The following is a 20,398-nucleotide window of genomic DNA, read 5'->3' as shown; positions in this document are numbered from 1 at the left end:
TGTGAGAGGTTAAATTACTAGCTAAAATTCACACAGGTAGTTAATGATGGAGTTGAGACTTAAGCTCAGGCCTTTCTTGTTTCAAAATCCAAGACTTTAACTTTATACTATTATGATTTCCTTCTGCCACAGACGACCTTATGTCTCACACACTTTTTATCCATTAAACATCCCTTGAACCCATGCACTTTCACCACCACCATCACCGTAATGATGAGGGCTATGATCCTTTTAAAAGATTACTATACAACTTCCTAACTGGTCCACCTTTACACATTTTGGCCCCACTTCTAATCTGTTTTCCATATTGTAGCCAAAGGAAAAGCTTCAAGACTTAAGTGTTATCACATTGCACCACTTAGAACACTGTAAAGACTTCCCTAATGATCCATCTCTTTGGGCTGTTTTTTAAGTCCACAATCTGCCCTTTGCTTTGTTTTGAGTCTCAGGGGGCCCATTTTCCCCTGAAGCTCCTGTTCCCTCCCTTGCTTTCTCTTCTGCAGTCCCATGGGTTTTCACTTCTTCAAAAGCACCAAGTGCGTTTCTTCCATGGATCCTTTGCCCTGGAGCGTTACTCTAGACCCCAGTCTATCTGCCTTCCTCTTAGTCGAAGTTTCTTTTCCTGCAGCTCACAGTTCAAAAGTCACTTCCTTAGCAAAGTCTTCCTAAATTGATTCCTTTCATTGGAGGCTCTCAAAGTATCTTCCTTCTTTTGGAAGCTGGGGTTTTATAATTATTTGCATGGTTTTTTGATCAATGTCTCTCTTCCTGATTATACTGGAAGCTCAGTGAAGGCAGGAGCCAGGTTTGGTTTCGTTTACCATTGTGGCTCCAACAGTTAGGACAATATTCAGGATATGGTAGGTGTTTGAACAATATAGTCGAATAATGAAGCTACAACACACTTCCCTGGGGTTTATGAAAAAAGACAAGCCTTTCCCAAAAGTCGATGATGTGCTTAGTCCTTCGGTGGAGGATAAAAATGAGCTGAGAGTGGACATTCAGTTCATCAGGCAACCAATGCCAGCCAGAAAGCCCTAGGCTCCTGCCTGTCTGCTCCTGGGAGAAGAGCAGCTAAGTCTAGGAGGGGAGTTTCAGTTGGTGAGTGAGTTGGTTAGATGAAAGCACAGACTGCAAGGAAGAGCTCAACTGCCCTCTCACCCTCTCCTCTTGAATGACAGGCCTGCAGCTTGGATCTCAGTCCAGTCATATGCAGGCAGAGGGTGGTAACTGCATGACTAGGCTATGGTGGGTCACTTCGCCACCCAGAACACCTGTTCTGGACAGCCATGCGGAATGTCACCCTGAGGCAGAGGATATGTTCAGAGTGACCCCCGACACCACCCTCTCCAGGCCCGACTCCCTGACACAACCAGTTTCTGCAATTAGACATTCATTCCTTGGTCTCTAAAATATGTAAACACAAGGAAACACATCAGATTAACTCACTAAATTCATTTCAGATATTATGATTTTGTTAGAATCCAGAAAGAAAAGCCTTTGAAGAAAATGCAAAGCTAAAGAGTGAAGTGTTGGCAGTGAGCTAGGGAAAGGCAGACGGCAGAGGAAAACTTTGTCCACTGAAAAGCTCCAGCCTCCCATTCTGCAAACGTAGCTAATGGGAAAAACGATTTGTTCAGATTGAAAATTTGAGAGTAATTATTATTTTTAAGATTCTTGCAACATAGCTGTAATTATTTGTTGCCTGCAGTCCTGTTGGACCTGAGCTTCCTTGTTGGTGAATAGAGGCTGTGTTTGACTTTGCTTGGAGACCATAAAACCACAACAAAATAAATTCTTCAGGAGGCTACCCGGCAACCCCAGGATCTCCTCGACACCTTGAGAAGGACTTGTGATGACAGACTCGCCGAGAGCGCGAGGGAAGAACCTGAAGGCAGTTCTCCAGCGTCATCTTGACGAATAACCAAGAAGAAATATCAAGAGGTCGGATGTCTCCTTAGGAAATCGAAGCTTTATAAACCACAAGAACAAAAGCCTATATAGTCTGACCCGTCTCCTTAAATTGCATGCTACGGAAGAGGTCAGCCGTTAGGATCTTTTTCGAAAGTTGATTGAAAAGGAGCCAGAGAAATGTCCTCAGTGAACCGCATCACTTCCTTCCTGGGACCATCAGCGAACCTCCCCAGCCTTTCAAGATAGGTTCTGCCCTGAAAGGTCAGCCGGGCGGTGGAAATCCCAGGCAAAAGTTAGCAGCCGGGGCAGAGCATCTCCTTCCCGGCGCTCTCGGCCATTTCTTTCCTCCTCGACCCCCCGGGAGGTGGACCTGGTGGAAAGGCTCCCCGAGAAAGAGAGCCGCAGAAAGCCTTTGCCGCTGCAGCAAGACGCTGGAGGCGGCCGAGCATCTCCAGGAGGTAGGGGAAGCCGGGGAGAGAGCCTGGGCGCCTGCCCCCAGCGGTGCCGGGGACCAGCTCATCCCGGGCGCCGGGCGCGGGGCGCGGGGAGGGGCGTGGCGGCGCACGGGCCGCGTCGGGAACCTCCCCAACCTTCCCTACCCGAACCCCAGTGCCGCGGGGGTTGCGGGGGGGTGGCGGGTCGTGGGGAGAGGCCTGAACCCCCCCCTCCTCGGGTGCACCCGGAAGGAGGACCCGCTCGCCGAGGGAGGGCAGAGTCGCCGAGCTGCTGGGCGCAGGAGTGAGTGAGCGTGCGAGCGGCCCGGGAGCGCGGCGGCGGGCGATCCGCCACCGGCCCGGGAGCTGGCCCCCGGCGTGCTGTCCTCGGTCACCGGGGCTGCCCGGCGCCCCGCAAAGCCCCGCAGCCGCGCGCTCCGGCTCCCCCCAGCGCGCCCGGCCGCCGCGGGTTCGCTCGCTGCGCTGCCCGGCACCTGGACGAGCCCGAGAGAGAGAAGGTAAGAGAGAGGCTTTGGGTGCCAGCCGAACAAATTGCAGACAGATTGTAAGCAAGTTTGCACTTGCAGGTTCGGGTCCTGCGTGCTTAACGGGAGGGAGAAGGTGGTGATGGTGGCGGTGGTATGTGTACGTGTGTGGTACTCAGGGAGATACGGAGGTGGGGGGCGTCCTGCCAGCATCTCCTACGTACATACCCCTATTAATATCCGCCCCCCAACCCCGACTTGACATTTCGGCTTGTGGCACTTCTCCCGGGGTCCAGAGACGCAGAAGCAAAAGGCAGCCGCCCTCTTGTTGCGATGGTCGGGGCTGCTGCTACTATCAGATGGGAGATGTAGGGCGTTGAACAAATTCCAGGAGCCTCCCTTCCTCCACTGACTATTTTAGGAAGGGCTGGGGGAGGGGACATGGGTAGCGCAGCCCCGGGGGCTTGAAGAACCGAGGAGGCTGGGGCTTCAGACTACTCCAGCTGTCGCCTGCGATGGCAGGCAGGCGGAGCCTACGCTAGAGGGCAAGATAACTTTCATCTCCTTTCCAGAAAGACACGTTTCAGACAGATTTTTTGCATCACTGCCAGAGGGAGTTCTGTGAAATGGTGGTTCGCCGAGTGGCAGGTGTATGGCAAAGGGCACGAAAATAATGTAAAATAAAGCAGCTAGTAGCCATCAGGGAAAGAAAGCCGGTTGAGAAACGGGGTTTGGAGGGCTATCTGGGATAACAGATCTGAAAGGCTTCAAGTTCAGGCCCTTTTTCATAAATAGAGTCAGGTTCAGCAGGGGTGCGGGGTGAGGGGGGTGGACTGGAGGGGTGAGGGCGTGCGGGGCAGTGGGAAGACACCAGCTGTGAGGTTTAGCATCCCAGAATGTTCATTTCTGAGCTTTTCCGTTGGGGGTAGAAAACCTGTATGCATCTGAAATTTTTCTGTGCATGTTAAGAAAGTTCAAAATGAATGATTTTTTTCCCTCCCTCTTCCTTAATGCTTGTCTATTTTTGTCTTCATCTGAGATGCACTTTTCCAAAGAAAGCATTTGTATGCAAGAGCCAGACTTGTGCAAGAGAAAGTATGATAATTTTCGACTAAGCAAAGGTTGTTAATATGACCCCCATCTGTATAAAATGCTGACTTAACCATGAGTCATGAGGATTCTTCTTGGAGAGGCTTGCTGTTCTCCATGAGGAAAAAGATTAATAGAATGGATAAAAAGTTCCTGACATCACCAGAAAGATGTCATAAAACAACATTGCTATTTTGCCTTGCATTTTTGAGTCTGTTTATTACTTTGTGGCAAATTGAGAACAAAAGTGCCCAATCAATGCTAACTGAATATATTTATTTCACACAGAAGATAAAAGCCACAGCCTCAGACTGACTCAGATAATAATATTGCTAGCCTTTGGAAATACTTGCTCAGTTATTACATTAAAGCTTCACTTTTATCTGTCTTAACTAATGATTTCTTCACAAAATGGTTTATTTCTTTTTTGTTGTAAGATTTTTTTTTCCGCCACTTGATTCTTCTCTGCAAAGGAGTAAGGATTGGGAAAATGTGGTTTGCTGTTTAAAAATGTTCAAGCATTGCTGTGTTCAGTGGGGAGGGTGCTGTAGTAGAACCTGATTTCTGATAATTATGCAGCCCACACAGCTACTTGGAGGTGAAGGGAGGTGTCACTGAAACCGGATGTGAGAAGCCCATGACTGGGCAAGGTTGGTGACAACTTCTGCAGGGCAGGCGGCACCAGCCTAGAGACTGCAGCCACACCCTGTGGTCTGAACCCAAGACTCCTCTTTGAGGAAATCTGCTTATCTTCTCTTAAGTGAAGTGAGTGAAATTGCTCAGTTGTGTCTGACTCTTTGCGACCCCATGTTCAGTAGCCTGCACCAGGCTCCTAGGTACATGGGATTTTCTAGGCAAGAGTACTGGAGTGGGTTGCCATTTCCTTCTCCAGGGAATCTTCCTGACCCAGGGATTGAACCCAGGTCTCCCGCATTGATAGACAGATGCTTTACCATCTGAGCCACCAGGGAAGTCCATATCTTCTCTTTAAAGTGTTAAATGTGTCCTTCCTTGTGGTCTAAACCAGTGAGAACTTTTGTTTGGCACAGAGTGCAGTCTAGACTCTAGCCAAGCTGGGGAGGAAGGGGAGCAGATATCTCTGGGCAGGATTTACACTCCAGGCGAACCGAAGAAAGTTCAATTACGATACAGTATCTGTCATGCACATTTGTTCTTCCAAGGACAGGACCAATTTTTGTTTGTTACCCTGTAACATTCATGAATTGTGGGTGCTTGGTCACGTCTGGTTCTTTGCAACTTAATGGACTCCTCTGTCCATGGGATTCTCCAGGCAAGAATAGTGGAGTGGGTTGCCATTTCCTTCTCCAGAGATCTTCCCAACCCAGGGATCAAACCCACCTCTCCCGATATTGGCAGGTGGATTCTTTACCACTGTGCCATTTTGGGGGGAGGTGTAATAACGTTCATAACAGTGAATAATTACCAGCACTACACACTGATAGCCAGTACACAGATGTTGTAATATATTTGTAGTGACTACAGGATATCCCTCTTTTCCCCAGCCATTTAGCTGTCTTGGTATTCATTAATTAGTACCATAACTAAAGGATGCATAGAGAAAAACAATAATTAAATGTAAAATTAGACACTATGTGACTCACAGCGGCTAAGGACTGATAGTAGGGGGTGTTGAAATGTATTTATTAGGTTTCAAAATTTTTTAATAGTGGATTTTAACAGGAATGAAAGTGAAGTTGCTCAGTCGTGTGCGACTCTCTGCAACCCCGTGGACTGTAGCCTACCAGGCTCCTCTGTCCATGGAATTTTCCAGGCAATAGTACTGGAGTGGACTGCCATTTCCTTCTCCAGGGGATCTTCCCAACCCAGGGATCGAACCCAGGTCTCTTGCAGGGGATCTTCCCAACCCAGGGATCGAACCCAGGTCTCTTGCAGGGGATCTTCCCAACCCAGGGATCGAACCCAGGTCTCTTGCATTGTAGACAGACGCTTTAGCGTCTGAGCCACCAGGGAAGTATTAACAGGAGTGCTGTTGTACATATTGAGAGAGCTAATGAAGTGCTACATACAGATGTGAATCTGTGTATGTTTTATGGTCTCAGTTCATCTTCTTTGCCTAGAAATGAGCCATATCATTTCTGGTTGTTGCAGAGATTGTAACTTTCTGCTGTAGTTCCCTAATACTTAAAAACTTGTTACATTGCCTGAATATATAGTCTTGTGGCTTAGCAGTGTTTCTTCTAGTGTTGTTGTTCAGTCACTGTCGTGCTCGACTCTTTGTGATGCCATGAACTTCGGCAGGCTAGGCTCCCCTGTCCTTGTCTGTCTCCCCGAGTTTGATCAAATTCACATCCACTGAGTTGGTGATGCTATCTAGCCATCTCATCCTCTGCATACCCCCTTCTCTTTTTGCCTTTAATCTTTCCCAGCATCAGGATCTTTTCTAATGAGCTGGCTCGTCTTATCAGGTGGCCAAAGTATTGGAACTTCAGCTTCAGCATCAGTCCTTCCAGTGGATATTCAGGGATGATACGGAATTCTTTTTTAAGAGCACAAACAGGAGACTGCTTTAGCAGTCAGTTGTCCATTCTGCTTAGAATGGACAGAAAAGTCCATTCCACTCTGCTTGACTGGAAAAGTCAAGTTGTGATGATTCACTCCTGTGCTTTTCACAGGTCTCGGGGTTAAGAAGAGCCCATTGTTCAGACAGGAGGATCCCAGATAGTAGATCGTCTAAATTCCCTCTGCAGCCCACATGATAAATGCAGCAGATGGTATTGATTGGATGTTCTCTTTGCTCCCACAGTACCCTGCATTTTTCCATTACAATACATGACCTACTTTGTTATAATGCTGTTTATATCATCTTCCCCTCTGGTACACAAACTCTAAGGGGGCTTATCTATCTTGTTTACTGATGTTTACCCAGTAGCAGTGTGTCCTTTACATGTGAATTCTCAATGCATTTCTGTATGAAATAATCAATACAGGAATCTCACCTCTCTGCTAGGTGTAGTGGATGTTGCTTGCCACTTTGTAATCTTAGTTCCTTCTCTGGAGAGGATTTGGAGACGGTCTCAGGACTATTAATTGGTCCATGACCCATCAATGTCTCTCTAATTCTCTCTTCTTGTCCCTTTCCACCTCTTCCTCCTCTACCCCCTACAGTATATTGCACCCAATTAAAAACTGTTAATTACCCTGGGGGTAGTGAGCTCACTGATGGTGCCGGACCTTCCTCTGATGTTCTAGTTCTGTAGATCATGCCCACATGGGCAGGAAGAGGCAGAATTAAGAGTCACTTCCATGTCTTTTTAGTCCAGAGTCTATGCCTTTCTGGGGACCATCCTGCACATGTCAGGGGGTTGTTGAGGATGTTGCTGAGAACCTCCCTACACAGAACCGGCTCAGAATCATCCTGATTGTCAGAACAAAGTGTTAGTCACTCAATTGTGCCCGACTCTATGCGATCCCATGGATTGTTTCCTCTGTCCCAGAAATTCTCCAGGCAAGAATACTGGATAGGCTGCCATTCCCTTCTCCAGGGGATCTTCCCAACCCAGGGACAGAACCCAGGTCTGCTGCCTTGCAGGCAGACTCTGTACAGTCAGCCACCAGGGAAGCTCCGTCAGAGCAAAGCTAAGTTTAAACTCACATCTTCTAACCTCCCGAGCACATATCTTGTAAAACCTCCCTTTATGATCATTGTTGGATTCATTTGAAATTTCTTAACAAATTAAAGGGGCATATTTTCCCCTTTAAATTTAAGTATCAGTAAAAAGCAAGAATATCAGAATTTCACAAAATAGGAAATAATGTGTGTACATGAATGATGAAAGCAAAATATTTAATCTCATGCCCAAAAAGGGAAGGATGTTGCATCAACATCTTTTACTGTAGGGAGGAACGAGTTTTCTGGGGGTTGCCCTGCAGAGGTAAAGTAATGTGAACATTGTTCAATAAAACAGAAATATGTTTTAGGGGCTAGGATGTGTTCAGGGATGTAGTTAATATCAATGGGTAGGATGTCAAAGCAATAATAGTTGTGATCTCTGTGCCTGCAAAAGGTTCACAGCCTGGTTAGAGGGAGACGAGACTCATTGGTGAGGGATATAAGATGAATCGCTCTTATCAGAGTGTGGATTGTTGATTCAGAAGAAATGGAGGGAGTTGCTGAAAGTGTGTTGTGTCTAGGTTGGCTTCACACGCAGTGCGGGTCCTGGGTCCAGGAAGCCTTTGGGTTAGATTAGCTGAGAGTGTGAAGGAGTCATCAAGAAACTGCTCAGCAAGAATGTGAGGGTATGAAAGGCAGAGTTTGGGGAAATAATAACTTGCACAGCCACTCTAGTGCTGAACTCAGCCCATGGCCCACACAGAATCTCAAGTCAGAACCCTGAGAGTCCTCAAGATCCCCTGACGACCCCACTTCCCATTTCCCGTCTCCCCTCCCCCACCAATCACCAAGTCCTGCATATCCTGCCTTCTTAAGATGTTTTGGATTTTACCCTCCATTCATTCACTATCCTGTACAGTCTCTCATCATGTTTCAGCTGGGTCCCTAAGATGCTTTCCTAACTGCTCTTCCTGGAGCTTTGTGTTGTTAACCTCAAATACACCCTTTAAAAATGTAGCCAGAATAATCTAAATTGCACGTGATGACTTCCAGCTTAAAATCCCTCGGCGTTTCCTGTTGCTTCCTGGGGACTCAGAACCTACTTCTGAGCAGAGCACTCAGCCATCTGGCTGCTCCCTCCTTTTCCAGCCTCAGCCCCAGAATGTCACCTGGTCGAGTCCCTCACTATCTGTCTGTTGGTCAAGCTGTTTCATGTGTCCATGCCTTTGCTCAAGTTATTCATTCTGCCTGGAATGCATCCCATGTTTTTCACCTGATTAACTCTAACACTTTTACCAGGCTCAGGGCAGAAGCTGTTCTCTCCCAGGACACTCTCAGAACCTCCAGATTGGTTTAGTGCCTGTGCTTTATATTCCTCATTTCTGTATTTGCATTTAGCCATGATTTTTTGTTGCATTATCTTTTCTATATTCTAAGCTTCTCAAACAATAGGTTACATGTTGTATTCATCCTGTTTATCTAGCACTGAACTCTGGCACTCAGAATGTATTAGTTATACTGTGAAAGTAACACCAGGTACATGAACTAAAGATGGACTCAAACAGAGAAATTCTGAGCTTAATGTTGTTGTTCAGTTGCTAAGTCATGTCCAACTCTTTGTGACCCTACGAAGTGCAGCACACCAGGCTTCCTTATCTTTCACTATCTCCTGGAGTTTGCTCAAAGTAATGTCCATTGAATCAGTGATGCCATCCAACCATCTCATCCTCTGTCATCCCCTTCTCCTCTTGCTCTCAGTCTTTCCCAGCATCAGGGTCTTTTCCAGTGAATCAGTTCTTTGCATCAGGTGGCCAAAGTATTGGAGCTTCAACTTCAGCATCAGTCTTTCCAATGAATATTCAGAGTCGATTTCCTTTAGGATGGACTGGTTGGATCTCCTTGCAGTCCAAGGGACTCTCAAGAGTCTTCTCCAACACCACAGTTCAAAAGCATCAATTCTTCATCACTCAGCCTTCTTTATGGTCCAACTCTCACATGCCTACATGACTACCAGAAAAACCATAGCTTTGACTCTATGGACCTTTGTTGGCAAAGTGATGTCTCTGCTTTTTAATACACTGTCTAGGTTTGTCATAACTTTTCTTCCAAGGAGCAAGCGTCTTTTAATTTCATTGCTGCAGTCATGGTCCACTGTGATTTTGGAGCCCAGGAAAAGAAAGTCTGTCATTGTTTCCACTTTTTCCCCTTCTGTTTGTCAAGAAGTGATGGGACTGGATGCCATGATCTTAGTTTTTTGGATGTTGAGTTTTAAGCCAGCTTTTTCACTCTCCTCTTTCACCTCATCAAGAGGCTCTTTAGTTCCTCTTTGCTTTAAACTTTGCTTTGGGTTTAATGTGGTATCAAAATAAAGACAGAGACAGAAAGAGGGAGGGAGGGAGAGAGGGAACTATTTCAGTATTACTCCACTGAGAAGATGAACGTGATTTAGAAGAGTTGAGAGCATGGTGATCTGTAAGGCAATGGCATGAAGAAATCCCTTTTAATTCTCTAATTCTTGATTGATGGTAGGGGCCTTGTCTTAATCATCTGTGAAATCCAGTGCTGAGCAGGGTCTGGCGTTGGGTAGCTAAATTAAAATGAATTTCTTCCCTCATTTCTACCTAGTGTATCTGTAGCCAGCTAGCTAGACCTCAGAAAGTTATAATCTTGTATTTGGAGAACCTTAATTTGTAACAGTTTAGGAAAGCCATTTGTAAGATCCTTCAGGCATTGCTCACTGTCCATCAGTCTTCAAATTAAGGTAGCTTTGGTATGTGGGCTGGTGGAATGCTTTTCCCTAGGACATGGAGGCTACTAATGGGCACACAGCTCCAGCAGGACTAAGATCTTGATGGATGAGGGCTGGCTGGTAGTAATTATTTCTTCTCTAAGAATCCCTGGGGGAGCTGCCCACACATAGGTACCTCTCTAGCTCAGAAGCTGCCAAATATTGGGTCCAACTTCCAGTATCTTTGCAAGTAGCCAAGAGAAATCTGTCTTTACCTTCTTACGAGGTAATGCTGTTCACTGCATCGCAGCCCTCTAACTTGTTAAGGGGCCAGTACACTCTTTCTGGCCCCAGAAATGTGCAAGGTAGCAGCAGGGTAGGGTGTTTTATATCCTTTTTAAGGTGGTAATCTAAAAACGATGCTCTCAGCTTATTCATACAATTCAGCCAGGTACCAGTATATGCTAGTATTAATGCCATTTAAAAAATCTGTTGTAATCTGTAATTACAGTGTATTACTTAACCAATTCTTCATAAATATTGCAGGTTTTATGACCACACATTCATGTCATAATGTTTGATTGCCCTCACAGACTCTTATTTCCTTGCTAAAAGTGGACTGCCCCACACAGAGGAACTGTTTTCTTTACAGTTTTGCTTTTGCCTTTCTCCCCTGACTCACCCTATTTCCTTTCTTCACCTTCATCATCACAGCCCAGAGATGAGTATGAATTGTAAAAGTGTCATGTTCACATCGGCCCCCTTGGTTTGGTGTCTTGGTTAAATTTCTCTGTGTACATTTTTCACGCTCCTTCTCTTTCTGTCATTAATTGTCCTATTCATGGCAAGACCTCTTCTTCTGTCAACCCTAGGGTTAGGAAGGGAGAAGGAAATGGCAATCCACTCCAGTATTCTTACCTGGAGAATCCTGTGGACAGAAGAGCCTGGTGGGCTGCTGTCCATAGGGTTGCACGGAGTCAGACACGACTGAAGCGACTTAGCATGCATGCATGCCTGCGTTGGAGAAGGAAATGGCAACTCGCTCCAGTGTTCTTGCCTGGAAAATCCCAGGAACAGGGGAGCCTGGTGGGCTGCCGTCTCTGGGATCGCACAGTCGGACACGACTGATGCAACTTAGCAGGAGAAGCAACAGGGTGAGGAAATCCTTGTTCAAAGCACGTGTCTCAATGTCAAGATTTCATCAGCTGCTCTCCTACTTCTGTTTTGCTTCCCCAGTCCAACATGATGAATTAGACTTGACCAAAGCAGAGAATTCAGGAAGAGGTTACAAGAAAAATGTCCTCTCTTGCTTAGCCCCCAACCCCACCACGGCCTTACGGTTTACTTTAGAATCTTTCTATGGGGAGGAAAAACAGAAATCAAACCCGTTTGTCTCTTTAAATGACAGAGTCTCAAACTCAACAGGGAGGCCTGGAGTGCTGCAGTTCACAGGGTCACAAAGAATCAGACAGGACTTAGTAATCGAACAGGAAATTTTATATTTATCCTGTTTCAGTTCATCAAATTTTAGGAGCTAAGATCTAATCTCATTCCTGAAAAGTGTACAGACAAAACAGAGCAGAGTAGGCATGCAAAACCGGCTAAAACAACCCAGATAAGAGAACTTATGAATATTGAGAAATGCTTGGTGTTTTGGGTAAAAGTACTTTTATTTTCATAGATTGGTGAAAAAAAGACTAGTTTAAAAAGAAAACATAGAAAAACATGAACACTTCTCCTTTTAGCAAATTTATTGTGTATGTTTCAAGTGTTTGTTTATTTTATCAAGCATCATGGGAATGTCTCACATTTGGCCTGTGCTATGCTGTGCTCAGTAGGGTTCAACTCTTTTAGACCCCATGGACTGTAGCCTGCCAGACTCCTCTGTTTGTGGAATTTTCCTGGCAAGAATACTGGAGTGGCTTGCCATTTCCTACTACAGGGGATCATCCCAACTCAGGGATTGAACCTGCGCCTCTTGCATCTCCTGCATTGGCAAGATTCTTTAGCTCCGAGCCACCTGGGAAGCCCTCATATTTGCCTACCACTTTATAGATTTTTAAGTATTTTTACATTAGTTGTTTCACTTGGTAATGAATCATCTCTTCAAATTAAATAAGCATAGTTCTACTTTTTGCGCTTGGGTGACGTATATTGATTTTTTGAAAAAATATTGAACCTTTTTTTTTCTATTTGGTTTTCAGAATCCTGAATTCATCCTGAGAAGACAGTCTTAAAGCAAGAGAAGAAAAAGAAGTGGTTGGATCTCTGGGAGATTTCCTCCCGGACTGCTGTGAGTGCCTGGGACTTGGCAATCACCTGTCACTTGAAAGAACTGGAGAACTTCAAGTATGTTTTCTGGAGTGGTCTAGGGACACAGCCGGCCGGACACAGAGTCTCCCGTGGTGGTTCCGCTCTCAGGGGCAGCCATGGCCACCTCCAGGGCAGCCTCGCGGGCCCCTCGGGACATCGCCAATGTGATGCAGAGGCTGCAAGGTAAAAAAATGCTTGGAGGGTTTTTTGTTTTATTTTATTAGAGGCTCTAAAGTTGCAATACTGACTTATCTCAGATTCTTTCCAAATCTGCTTGCCTTTTTATTCAGTTTTATGAAACTACAGCAAGGGGATAACAATGATGGCTTTTATCCTAAAGTTTTCAAACTAGTATCCACGTGATTTTAAGATGCCGTCTTCTTTAAGTAGAAAAAAAGACAAAGCTCCTGTTTTGGTTTTGTGTCTGGGTGAGCGTGACCTTAATGGCTCTTAGTCCAGTGTCCATATGGGAATTCCGAGTTATTGGCAACCTGTCCTTCAATAAGAGATGAAGACGCAGCGGCATGACGAGGCCCTGATAAGGATATCGTGACAGTGGTGAAGAGATAACTGTGTGCTGTGGCCAAGTGGTTCCCTTATCCCAGGGAGAAAGCGCTTAGATATTTAGAAAGTCTGTCAGTAAAGAGAGACAAAGAGATCCAGAGGGGGCGTGTGATGAGATGAGGTCAGTGACTAGTAGCCTGGATGGACTGGAACCACGTCCCTTACCTGTATTCTTCTCGGACAGCGAACTGTTTTAAAGAAGAGAGTTAGCAGTGAAATGTTATGGCAGCTGATAGATGAATTTCTAATTCTGAATTTTCTTTAATATGTGTATTCCTGGAATCATTAAAAAAAAATCATGGACGCATATATAAAAATATTGCTTCTTTGTCACAGTCATCTCTTCTCTCAGGCTTCACGTGGCTATTTTCAGGACATAAAAATATCCATACTTAGCACGGTTTTGCTCTAATCTTTGTCAAGAGAGCTTGCACATAATGCAGTAGCTTGGCTTTTAGGTTTCCTCGTGTCTCCAGCCAGTGAGCATGTGGTTTGGCACCCTAGCCATCACATTAAGTGGGAAAGCCTGACTTTCCTTGCTTATAATGCATTTAATGTGCATTGTGGTTATTTCCAGTTGGGCACTTTCGACTTTCAAATACAGACTGAACTACTACATCTGGGTGTTCGTGACCTGGTACACGCTTCCAGTTATAGAAAATCAGGTGATCGGTGGAGCTGAATGTTCTTCTTGCCTGAACAGAGATCGGCAATCTGACTGAAGCAGTCAGATGCAGTGGTGTGACCCCCGCCCGCATTTGTCTGCCTGGGCTGATTTGTGCTGCGTCAGTGCAAGTGATACTTGTTTCACAGTGATTATTGAAAAATCCCACTTGTCCTGCTGGAAAGAACCTGATTGGATGAAAGACTGATCATTGCTTAGTATGTGCAGAAACCTCCTCCACAGGCTGAAAAAACCTCCGGTTGGGTCTGTCCAGTGCCGAGGATCTGCAGTTTAAGTTGTGCATCTTTTCTTGGGCGGATGGAACACTGAACTTGGAGTTCCAGTCCACTGTCTATGTCTGCCTGTGTGCAAAGGACTGAACCATTTTGTGCCTCAGTAACCTCAGCTTCAAAATGATGGATTGATAAGTAAAAGTGTGAGGAAGATAATTAGATAATAAAGCAGATTATCCTTTAAGTGATTAAATGTGAAATTTCTCCGGATAAGATACATATTGACAACAATGGAAAGTTGTAGACAGTAAATTTCAAAACACTTAATTCAGAATTAGATTATGGTCCTATGAACACGCTTCTTTTTATACTTACTTTGGTTTGAATGAAAGTTCTTGTATTAAGGTAGTGGTTGGGAATGAGAGGAGAGAAAAATACATGCCTCAGTGTTTTATTTACTTTTTGTAGTACAGCAACAAGAATGAACTTGGAGGGCATTATGCTAAGTGAAATAAATCACACAGAGAAAGACAAATGCTATAGGATATTACTTATATGTGGGATCTAAAAAAACTACAACAGACTATGAATATAATGAAAAAGAAGCAGACTCACAGATATAGAGAGCAAACTAGTGGTTACCAGTGGGGAGAAGGCAGAGGGGAGGGGCGGTATAGGGCCAGGAGAGTAAAAGGTACAAACTTATGTATAAAATAAGTAATCTACAAGGATGTATTGCAGCCCACAGGGAAATTAGCCAGTGTTTTATGATAGCTATCGATGGAGTCGACGGTTGGCTGCCACGGGGGTCAGGGGCATGGCAGCAGTGGTCTTGGGAGGCGTGACTTGTTAGCATAAGTCCTCTTAAAGGAGATCACCATTAGCCCTACCATAGAGTCTGCAGGGATTTCCCTGGTAGCTCAGATGGTAAAGCGTCTGCCTGCAGTGCAGGAGACCTGGGTTCGATCCCTGGGTCAGGAAGATCCCCTGGAAAAGTAAATGGCAACCCACTCCAGTATTCTTGCCTGGAGAATTGCATGGACAGAGGAGCCTGGTAGGCTACAGTCCATGGGATCGCAAAGAGTTGGACACGACTGAGCGACTTCACTTCAGAGTCTGCAGACTGCAGAACTGGACTGCCTCAGGCCAAACTACAGGGAGAGAGCACAGCCCCACCCAGCAGCAGAAAATTGGATTTACGGAGCATGGCCTTGCCCGCTGGAGCAAGACCCAGGTTTCCCCACAGCCAGTCCCTCCCATCAGGAAGATGGAGTATCACCTTTAAAAATTAAACTAATACAGTTATGTAAAGTTTAAAAATAAAATAAAATTAAAAAAAAATAAAAATTGTGAGTCACTATATTATATACGTATAATATATAATATTGTATAGTGACTGTGCTTCAGTAAAAAAAATTTAATTAAGGTAATGTTTAGGGGTGAGAGGAGAGAGAAGGGTACTGATGCCTCAGTGTTTTGTTTGTTCTTGTGGGTGGGGACCTAAGTGGGTTTTCTTGAGAGGGGAGTGAAGTCTGGGAAAGTCCTGGAGCCCCACCCTCACCCCACCTTAGGCCTGTGATGATAAATGTCCTAATTCACATCTATGAGTTTAGGGACCCCCACTTGCAAAAGGTGGACTGTTTTTACCTTGCTTAGCTCTCTCAAGATTGTTGTCAAGCTCAGTGAGATAATAGACAAAAAGTGCTTTTAAAACTGCGAACACTGTCACATGACAAATTGTCCCAGTAGTCACGGAAGAAAATTGGATGAGAAGATGTGAGCCTAACAGTTTCTCACACATTGGGCTCATCATGCAAATTTGGGGAGGAATGTTAACTTTTTAATATATTCTATACTGTATAAAGCTAGTCATTTTATTACATAATGGACTGTACTTGCTGTATAATTTTTTTTCTTTGTAGTATAAGAGTTATAACATGTCTTAAGGGTACCTGACACATTTAGCACAGTAAATCTTACAATTCAGGAGAGAAAATTCCTTTGCACTAGGTATCATTAACTTTTAGCATCAAGTACTTCATAAAATAGGTTAATTGGCGACAGTGAAATGTAAGGTCTGCTCAGCTACAAGCTGCCACCATCTAACCTGCATTAGTGGAAGCCAAATGGCAGAGGTGGAAGGAAAGTTGATCAGGAGGACTTCTCTGCTAACCTACTTATCTCCTGGGTTAATTCTGCTGATTCAGCCAGAGAGGTTTCCTCCTCAGCTTAGCTCTCACTATTTCTTACTGTTGCTCCGAGCCCAGAGAAGAGTCAGCCTCCTCTGATGGAGGAGACCCGTCTTCTGCCAAGGGTATTGAGTAACTGTTCTTGCCTGTTAGAATCTCCAAACCAATGACCAAGATCCTAATAAACAAGGGGCTGCCATTATTGCCCAGATAATTAAGACAAATGAGTGAAATTTCTTTGAGGAAAAGTAAATTTCTATTGGGCTTCCCTGGTGTCTCAGATGGTAAAGCATCTGCCTGCAGTGTGGGAGGCCCAGGTTCAATCCCTGGGTTAGGAAGATCCCCTAGAGAAGAGAATGGCTACCCACTTCAATATTCTTGCCTGGAGAATCCCATGGGCAGAAGAGCCTGGCAGGCTGCAGTTCATGGGATTGCAAAGAGTGCGACAGGACTCTTTTATTATATACTCTTTTATTTCTATTAACTTAAATAGAATCAGAGTTACTATTAATACTTTCAAAGTTCAGTTCCATAAGAATATTCTTCTGGAATCCTCATTACTTTGCCTGGATAGATAATCCACATAACTAAGGGGTTTTTTTTCCCCCCCTTCTCGGATTTTATTGTCTTATCAGCTCCATAAAAAACGAATAAAATGTATGAAGATTTGAATAATGACACCTTGGCTTTTCTCTCTTACTTATTTAGTTTACATTTATAATTGTTGTCTGTTTTTTTTGTCTTAGTTTTTGTTTCCAGAGCTAGGAAATTAAAGCGCATGCACAGATTGCGACATAATAATTTATGCTCCTACTGTAGCAGTTCAATATTTCACCTTTGCCAATATTTGTGCTTGTTTGGGCTTAATGTTTTAGGCTGGGATCCTGAATTATGGATAAGCAGACAGACTGCAATGCAGAGTTTCTTTTGCTGTTAAGAAAAATGAATGTTTCTGTAACTTTCATCAATTTAAATATAAGCATTTTAATATTTAAATAAAAGAAAATAGTAGACACTGGCATAGTATAGGGCATTAAGTTTTAATTGCGCATAATATGTACATACATTTTCTGCTCTTAAAAGACTTACTATGTTGTTTAGTTGACTCTTTGCAATCCCATGGACTGTGGCATGCCAGGTTCCTCTGTCCCTGGGATTTCCCAGGCAAGAATACTGGAGTGGGTTGCCATTTCTTTCTCCAGGGGATCTTCCTGACCCAGGGATTGAACCCATGTCTCCTGCTTTGGCAGGAGGATTCTTTACCACTGAACCACCCGGGAAGCCTAAAGGCTTACCAAGGGAATCTGTTTAACAGGTGGCTCATGGAGTCACTTTAGTTTATGGTGGTGGTTTAGTTGCTAAGTCGTTTCTGACTCTTGTGACCACATAGACTGTAGCCTGCCAGACTCCTCTGTCCATTGGATTCTCCAGGCAAGAATACTGGAGTTTTTTGCCATTTCCTTCTCCAGAGGATCTTCCCAACCCAGGAATCAAACCCTGGTCTCCTGCATTGCAGGCAGATTCTTTACCGACTGAGCTACAAGGGAAGCCCGATCTTCCCAACCCAGGGATTGAACCTGTGTCTCTTACATCTCTTGCATTGGCAGGTGGGTTCTTTACCACTAGTGCCACTTGGGAAGCTACTTTAGTTTATAATCACATCTGAAAAAGTAAATGTTGAACTGTTCAGATCATAAGTTTCTTTAAGAGAGTGACAAGAGGTTAAGGCTTTTGTCATTTTCTCTAGGGCTTCTGCATAATGTTTGCTTTAAAAGGGTTTGTTGACTGACTTTTATCAATTGCATTGTTTTCATTTGAAGGTCATCTAGAAAGATTTTTATATAAAGTATCAGTGTTGATTATTTCAAGGCAGGGTAGCATTCATGCAACTTGGTAGAGCAAGAGGTAAATGCCAGAGAAGACCAGATGGGCATGCTAGGATGTCACACGGAGATCAATTAAATAAAAAGAAGGATGCTTGATTGTAAGGTTAAACTTCGATTTTTTTTTTTTTTTTTGGGGGGCTATGCTGGGTCTTTTTTGTCACGAGGGCTTTTCTCTAGTTTTGGAGCATGGGTGCTGCTCTCTTGTTGCAGAGCACGGGGTTCTCATTGCAGTGGCCTCTCGTTGTAGAGCACGGGCTCTAGGATGCTCAGGTTTCAGTAGCTGCTGCCCATGGACTCAGTCGTTGCGCTTCCTGGGGTCTGGAACACAAGCTCAATGGTTGTGGTGCACAGGCTTATTAGGTGCTCCACGAAATATGGGATCTCTCCAGACCAGAAATCAAACCTCAAACCCGTGTCTCCTGCGTTGGCAGGTGGACTCCACTGCTGAGCCACAGGGAAGACCCTAAGCTTTGATTTTGAAACATTGTGAATAAATTCAAAGAGAAACAAATGAGAAAGGGGGTAAACACTCTTGGAGATGTAGCTCTGAAATTTGCTAACTTCAAAAAACATAATCATGACCTTCCCCTAAAATTGTTTTTAGGAGCAATGTTAAACTTTTTTGGCTACATATAGTATTTCCTACAGATACTGTTTTTTGTTCATTTTACTGTTAAAAATAAAAGACCTCAGACTTAAAAAAAGAAGATGACTGAAAAGTAGAATAACTGATTTTCTTTTGACAACATTAAACATTGGGTAGAGTGTAAAAGTTTGTCATCTTGTAACGATTCTGATTTCTTATAGTGCCTTGAAGATTAAGTTTTATACTTTGTTACTCTGACTTAATGACTCTTCTTATTAAAGTACAAAGTAGTGTCAAAGATCCATTTATCACATCTAGGTTGAACTCCTTTTAATCTTTTTCTTCCTATAATGGATATTATATGGTAGCATCTCAAATTTAAATATAACACAAAGCTTGTTACAAAACAGGGATACATTGGAACATGTTAGTTCAATAACTATTTGATGAATGAATAGATAAATCATGATCTCTAAATTAAAGAACTGAAAATGAAATTAGTCAAAACATATGTTAAAACAAAGGAAGAAACCATTTAAATTGGATCCTACTTTATTTGCCTCCTTTTAAAAAATCTTTTTCTGAGTTTTAATCAGAATTGGGTTTTGACCATAAAATCATTTTAAGGACACATGTCCAGCCTGAGTGGGTGACTACATTGACCCCTCAGATATGTACATGGCTTTTGTAACTATAGTGCTTTAAACACATTTCTCCTTCCTAAAGGTATATTACACCCTCCTATTACTTTTAAATGTATCAAAGTGTTTACATTTGTATAATGCCCTGTCTTGAAAGCCTTTCCTTTTGCAGAGCCTTTTTATCCACTATGTATTATGGTGAAAGTGCCTGGGGCCTTCAGGATTTTTAACGGCTTGTAAAAATATTGACTCTCAAATAGAAAAAGTAAACTGCTAAGTCAAAATTAGCAAGGGTTTCAGTTCAGTTCAGTTCAGTCGCTGTCGTGTCCGACTCTTTGTAACTCATCGCAGCACGCCAGGCCTCCCTGTCCATCACCAACTCCCAGAGTTCACCCACACTCATGTGCATCAAGTCAGTGATACCATCCAGCCATCTCATCCTCTGTCATCCCCTTCTCCTCCTGCCCCCAATTCCTCCCAGCATCAGGGTCTTTTCCAATGAGTCAACTCTTCGTATGAGGTGGCCAAAGTATTGGAGTTCCAGCCTCAGCATCAGTCCTTCCAATGAACACTCAGGACTGATCTCCTTTAGAATGGACTGGTTGGATTTCCTTGCAGTCCAAGGGACTCACAAGAGTCTTCTCCAACAACACGATTCAAAAGCATCAATTCTTCAGCACTCAGCTTTCTTCACAGTCCAACTCTCACATCCATACATGACCACTGGAAATGCTAAAATTATGTGAACTAGTCAAATGTAAATCCAGCCAATTCAAACATTATTTATGTATAAAGTGGATTTGACATGGGGTATGGGTGCACTTTCTTGCTATTGATACAGCGTGTGGCAGGCCTTTAAACATAAGGGTTTCTAAGGCTTACCAATAAAACATAAACTATTCCTACACTTCGCCTCCAAATTAATTCTCGTTAACATACTACTAATTTTGTTACATTCATGATGAAATTCTTCCTAGACTCTGGTCTCCCTATCAAATCCCAACTTCTTGGCTTGGCATCCTATTCTAATTCCATCTTAACTGTCTAGCATTTGTCCCCTCTGAATCCCTACCTAGCCCC

The 20,398-nt window shown here is 43.9% G+C and overlaps 1 protein-coding gene across 14 annotated transcripts in view; it reads left to right on the top strand.

The window, feature by feature from the left end:
• Positions 1 to 2,117: 2,117 nt before the first annotated feature.
• The window catches only part of SYNE1 (spectrin repeat containing nuclear envelope protein 1), a 495,794-nt gene continuing 477,513 nt past the window's right edge, over positions 2,118 to 20,398 (top strand). For 6 of the 14 annotated variants that reach the window (XM_055536002.1, XM_055536004.1, XM_055536001.1 and 3 more), the window contains exons 1-2: positions 2,120 to 2,372; positions 12,447 to 12,738. In XM_055536002.1, coding sequence (XP_055391977.1) covers positions 12,672 to 12,738 — 67 coding nt within the window. In that variant the 5' untranslated portion in view covers positions 2,120 to 2,372; positions 12,447 to 12,671. Of the gene's footprint in view, positions 2,373 to 2,546; positions 2,867 to 12,446; positions 12,739 to 20,398 lie in introns of those variants that run through there. The other 8 variants (XM_055535999.1, XM_055535996.1, XM_055535994.1 and 5 more) reach the window with 3 other exon arrangements.

Source organism: Bubalus kerabau, chromosome 9 (assembly GCF_029407905.1).
Source record: "Bubalus kerabau isolate K-KA32 ecotype Philippines breed swamp buffalo chromosome 9, PCC_UOA_SB_1v2, whole genome shotgun sequence".
NCBI lineage: Eukaryota > Metazoa > Chordata > Mammalia > Artiodactyla > Bovidae > Bubalus > Bubalus kerabau.
The sequence above is the reverse complement of the archived record's forward strand: the minus strand, read 5'-3'. Positions and strand labels throughout refer to the sequence as shown.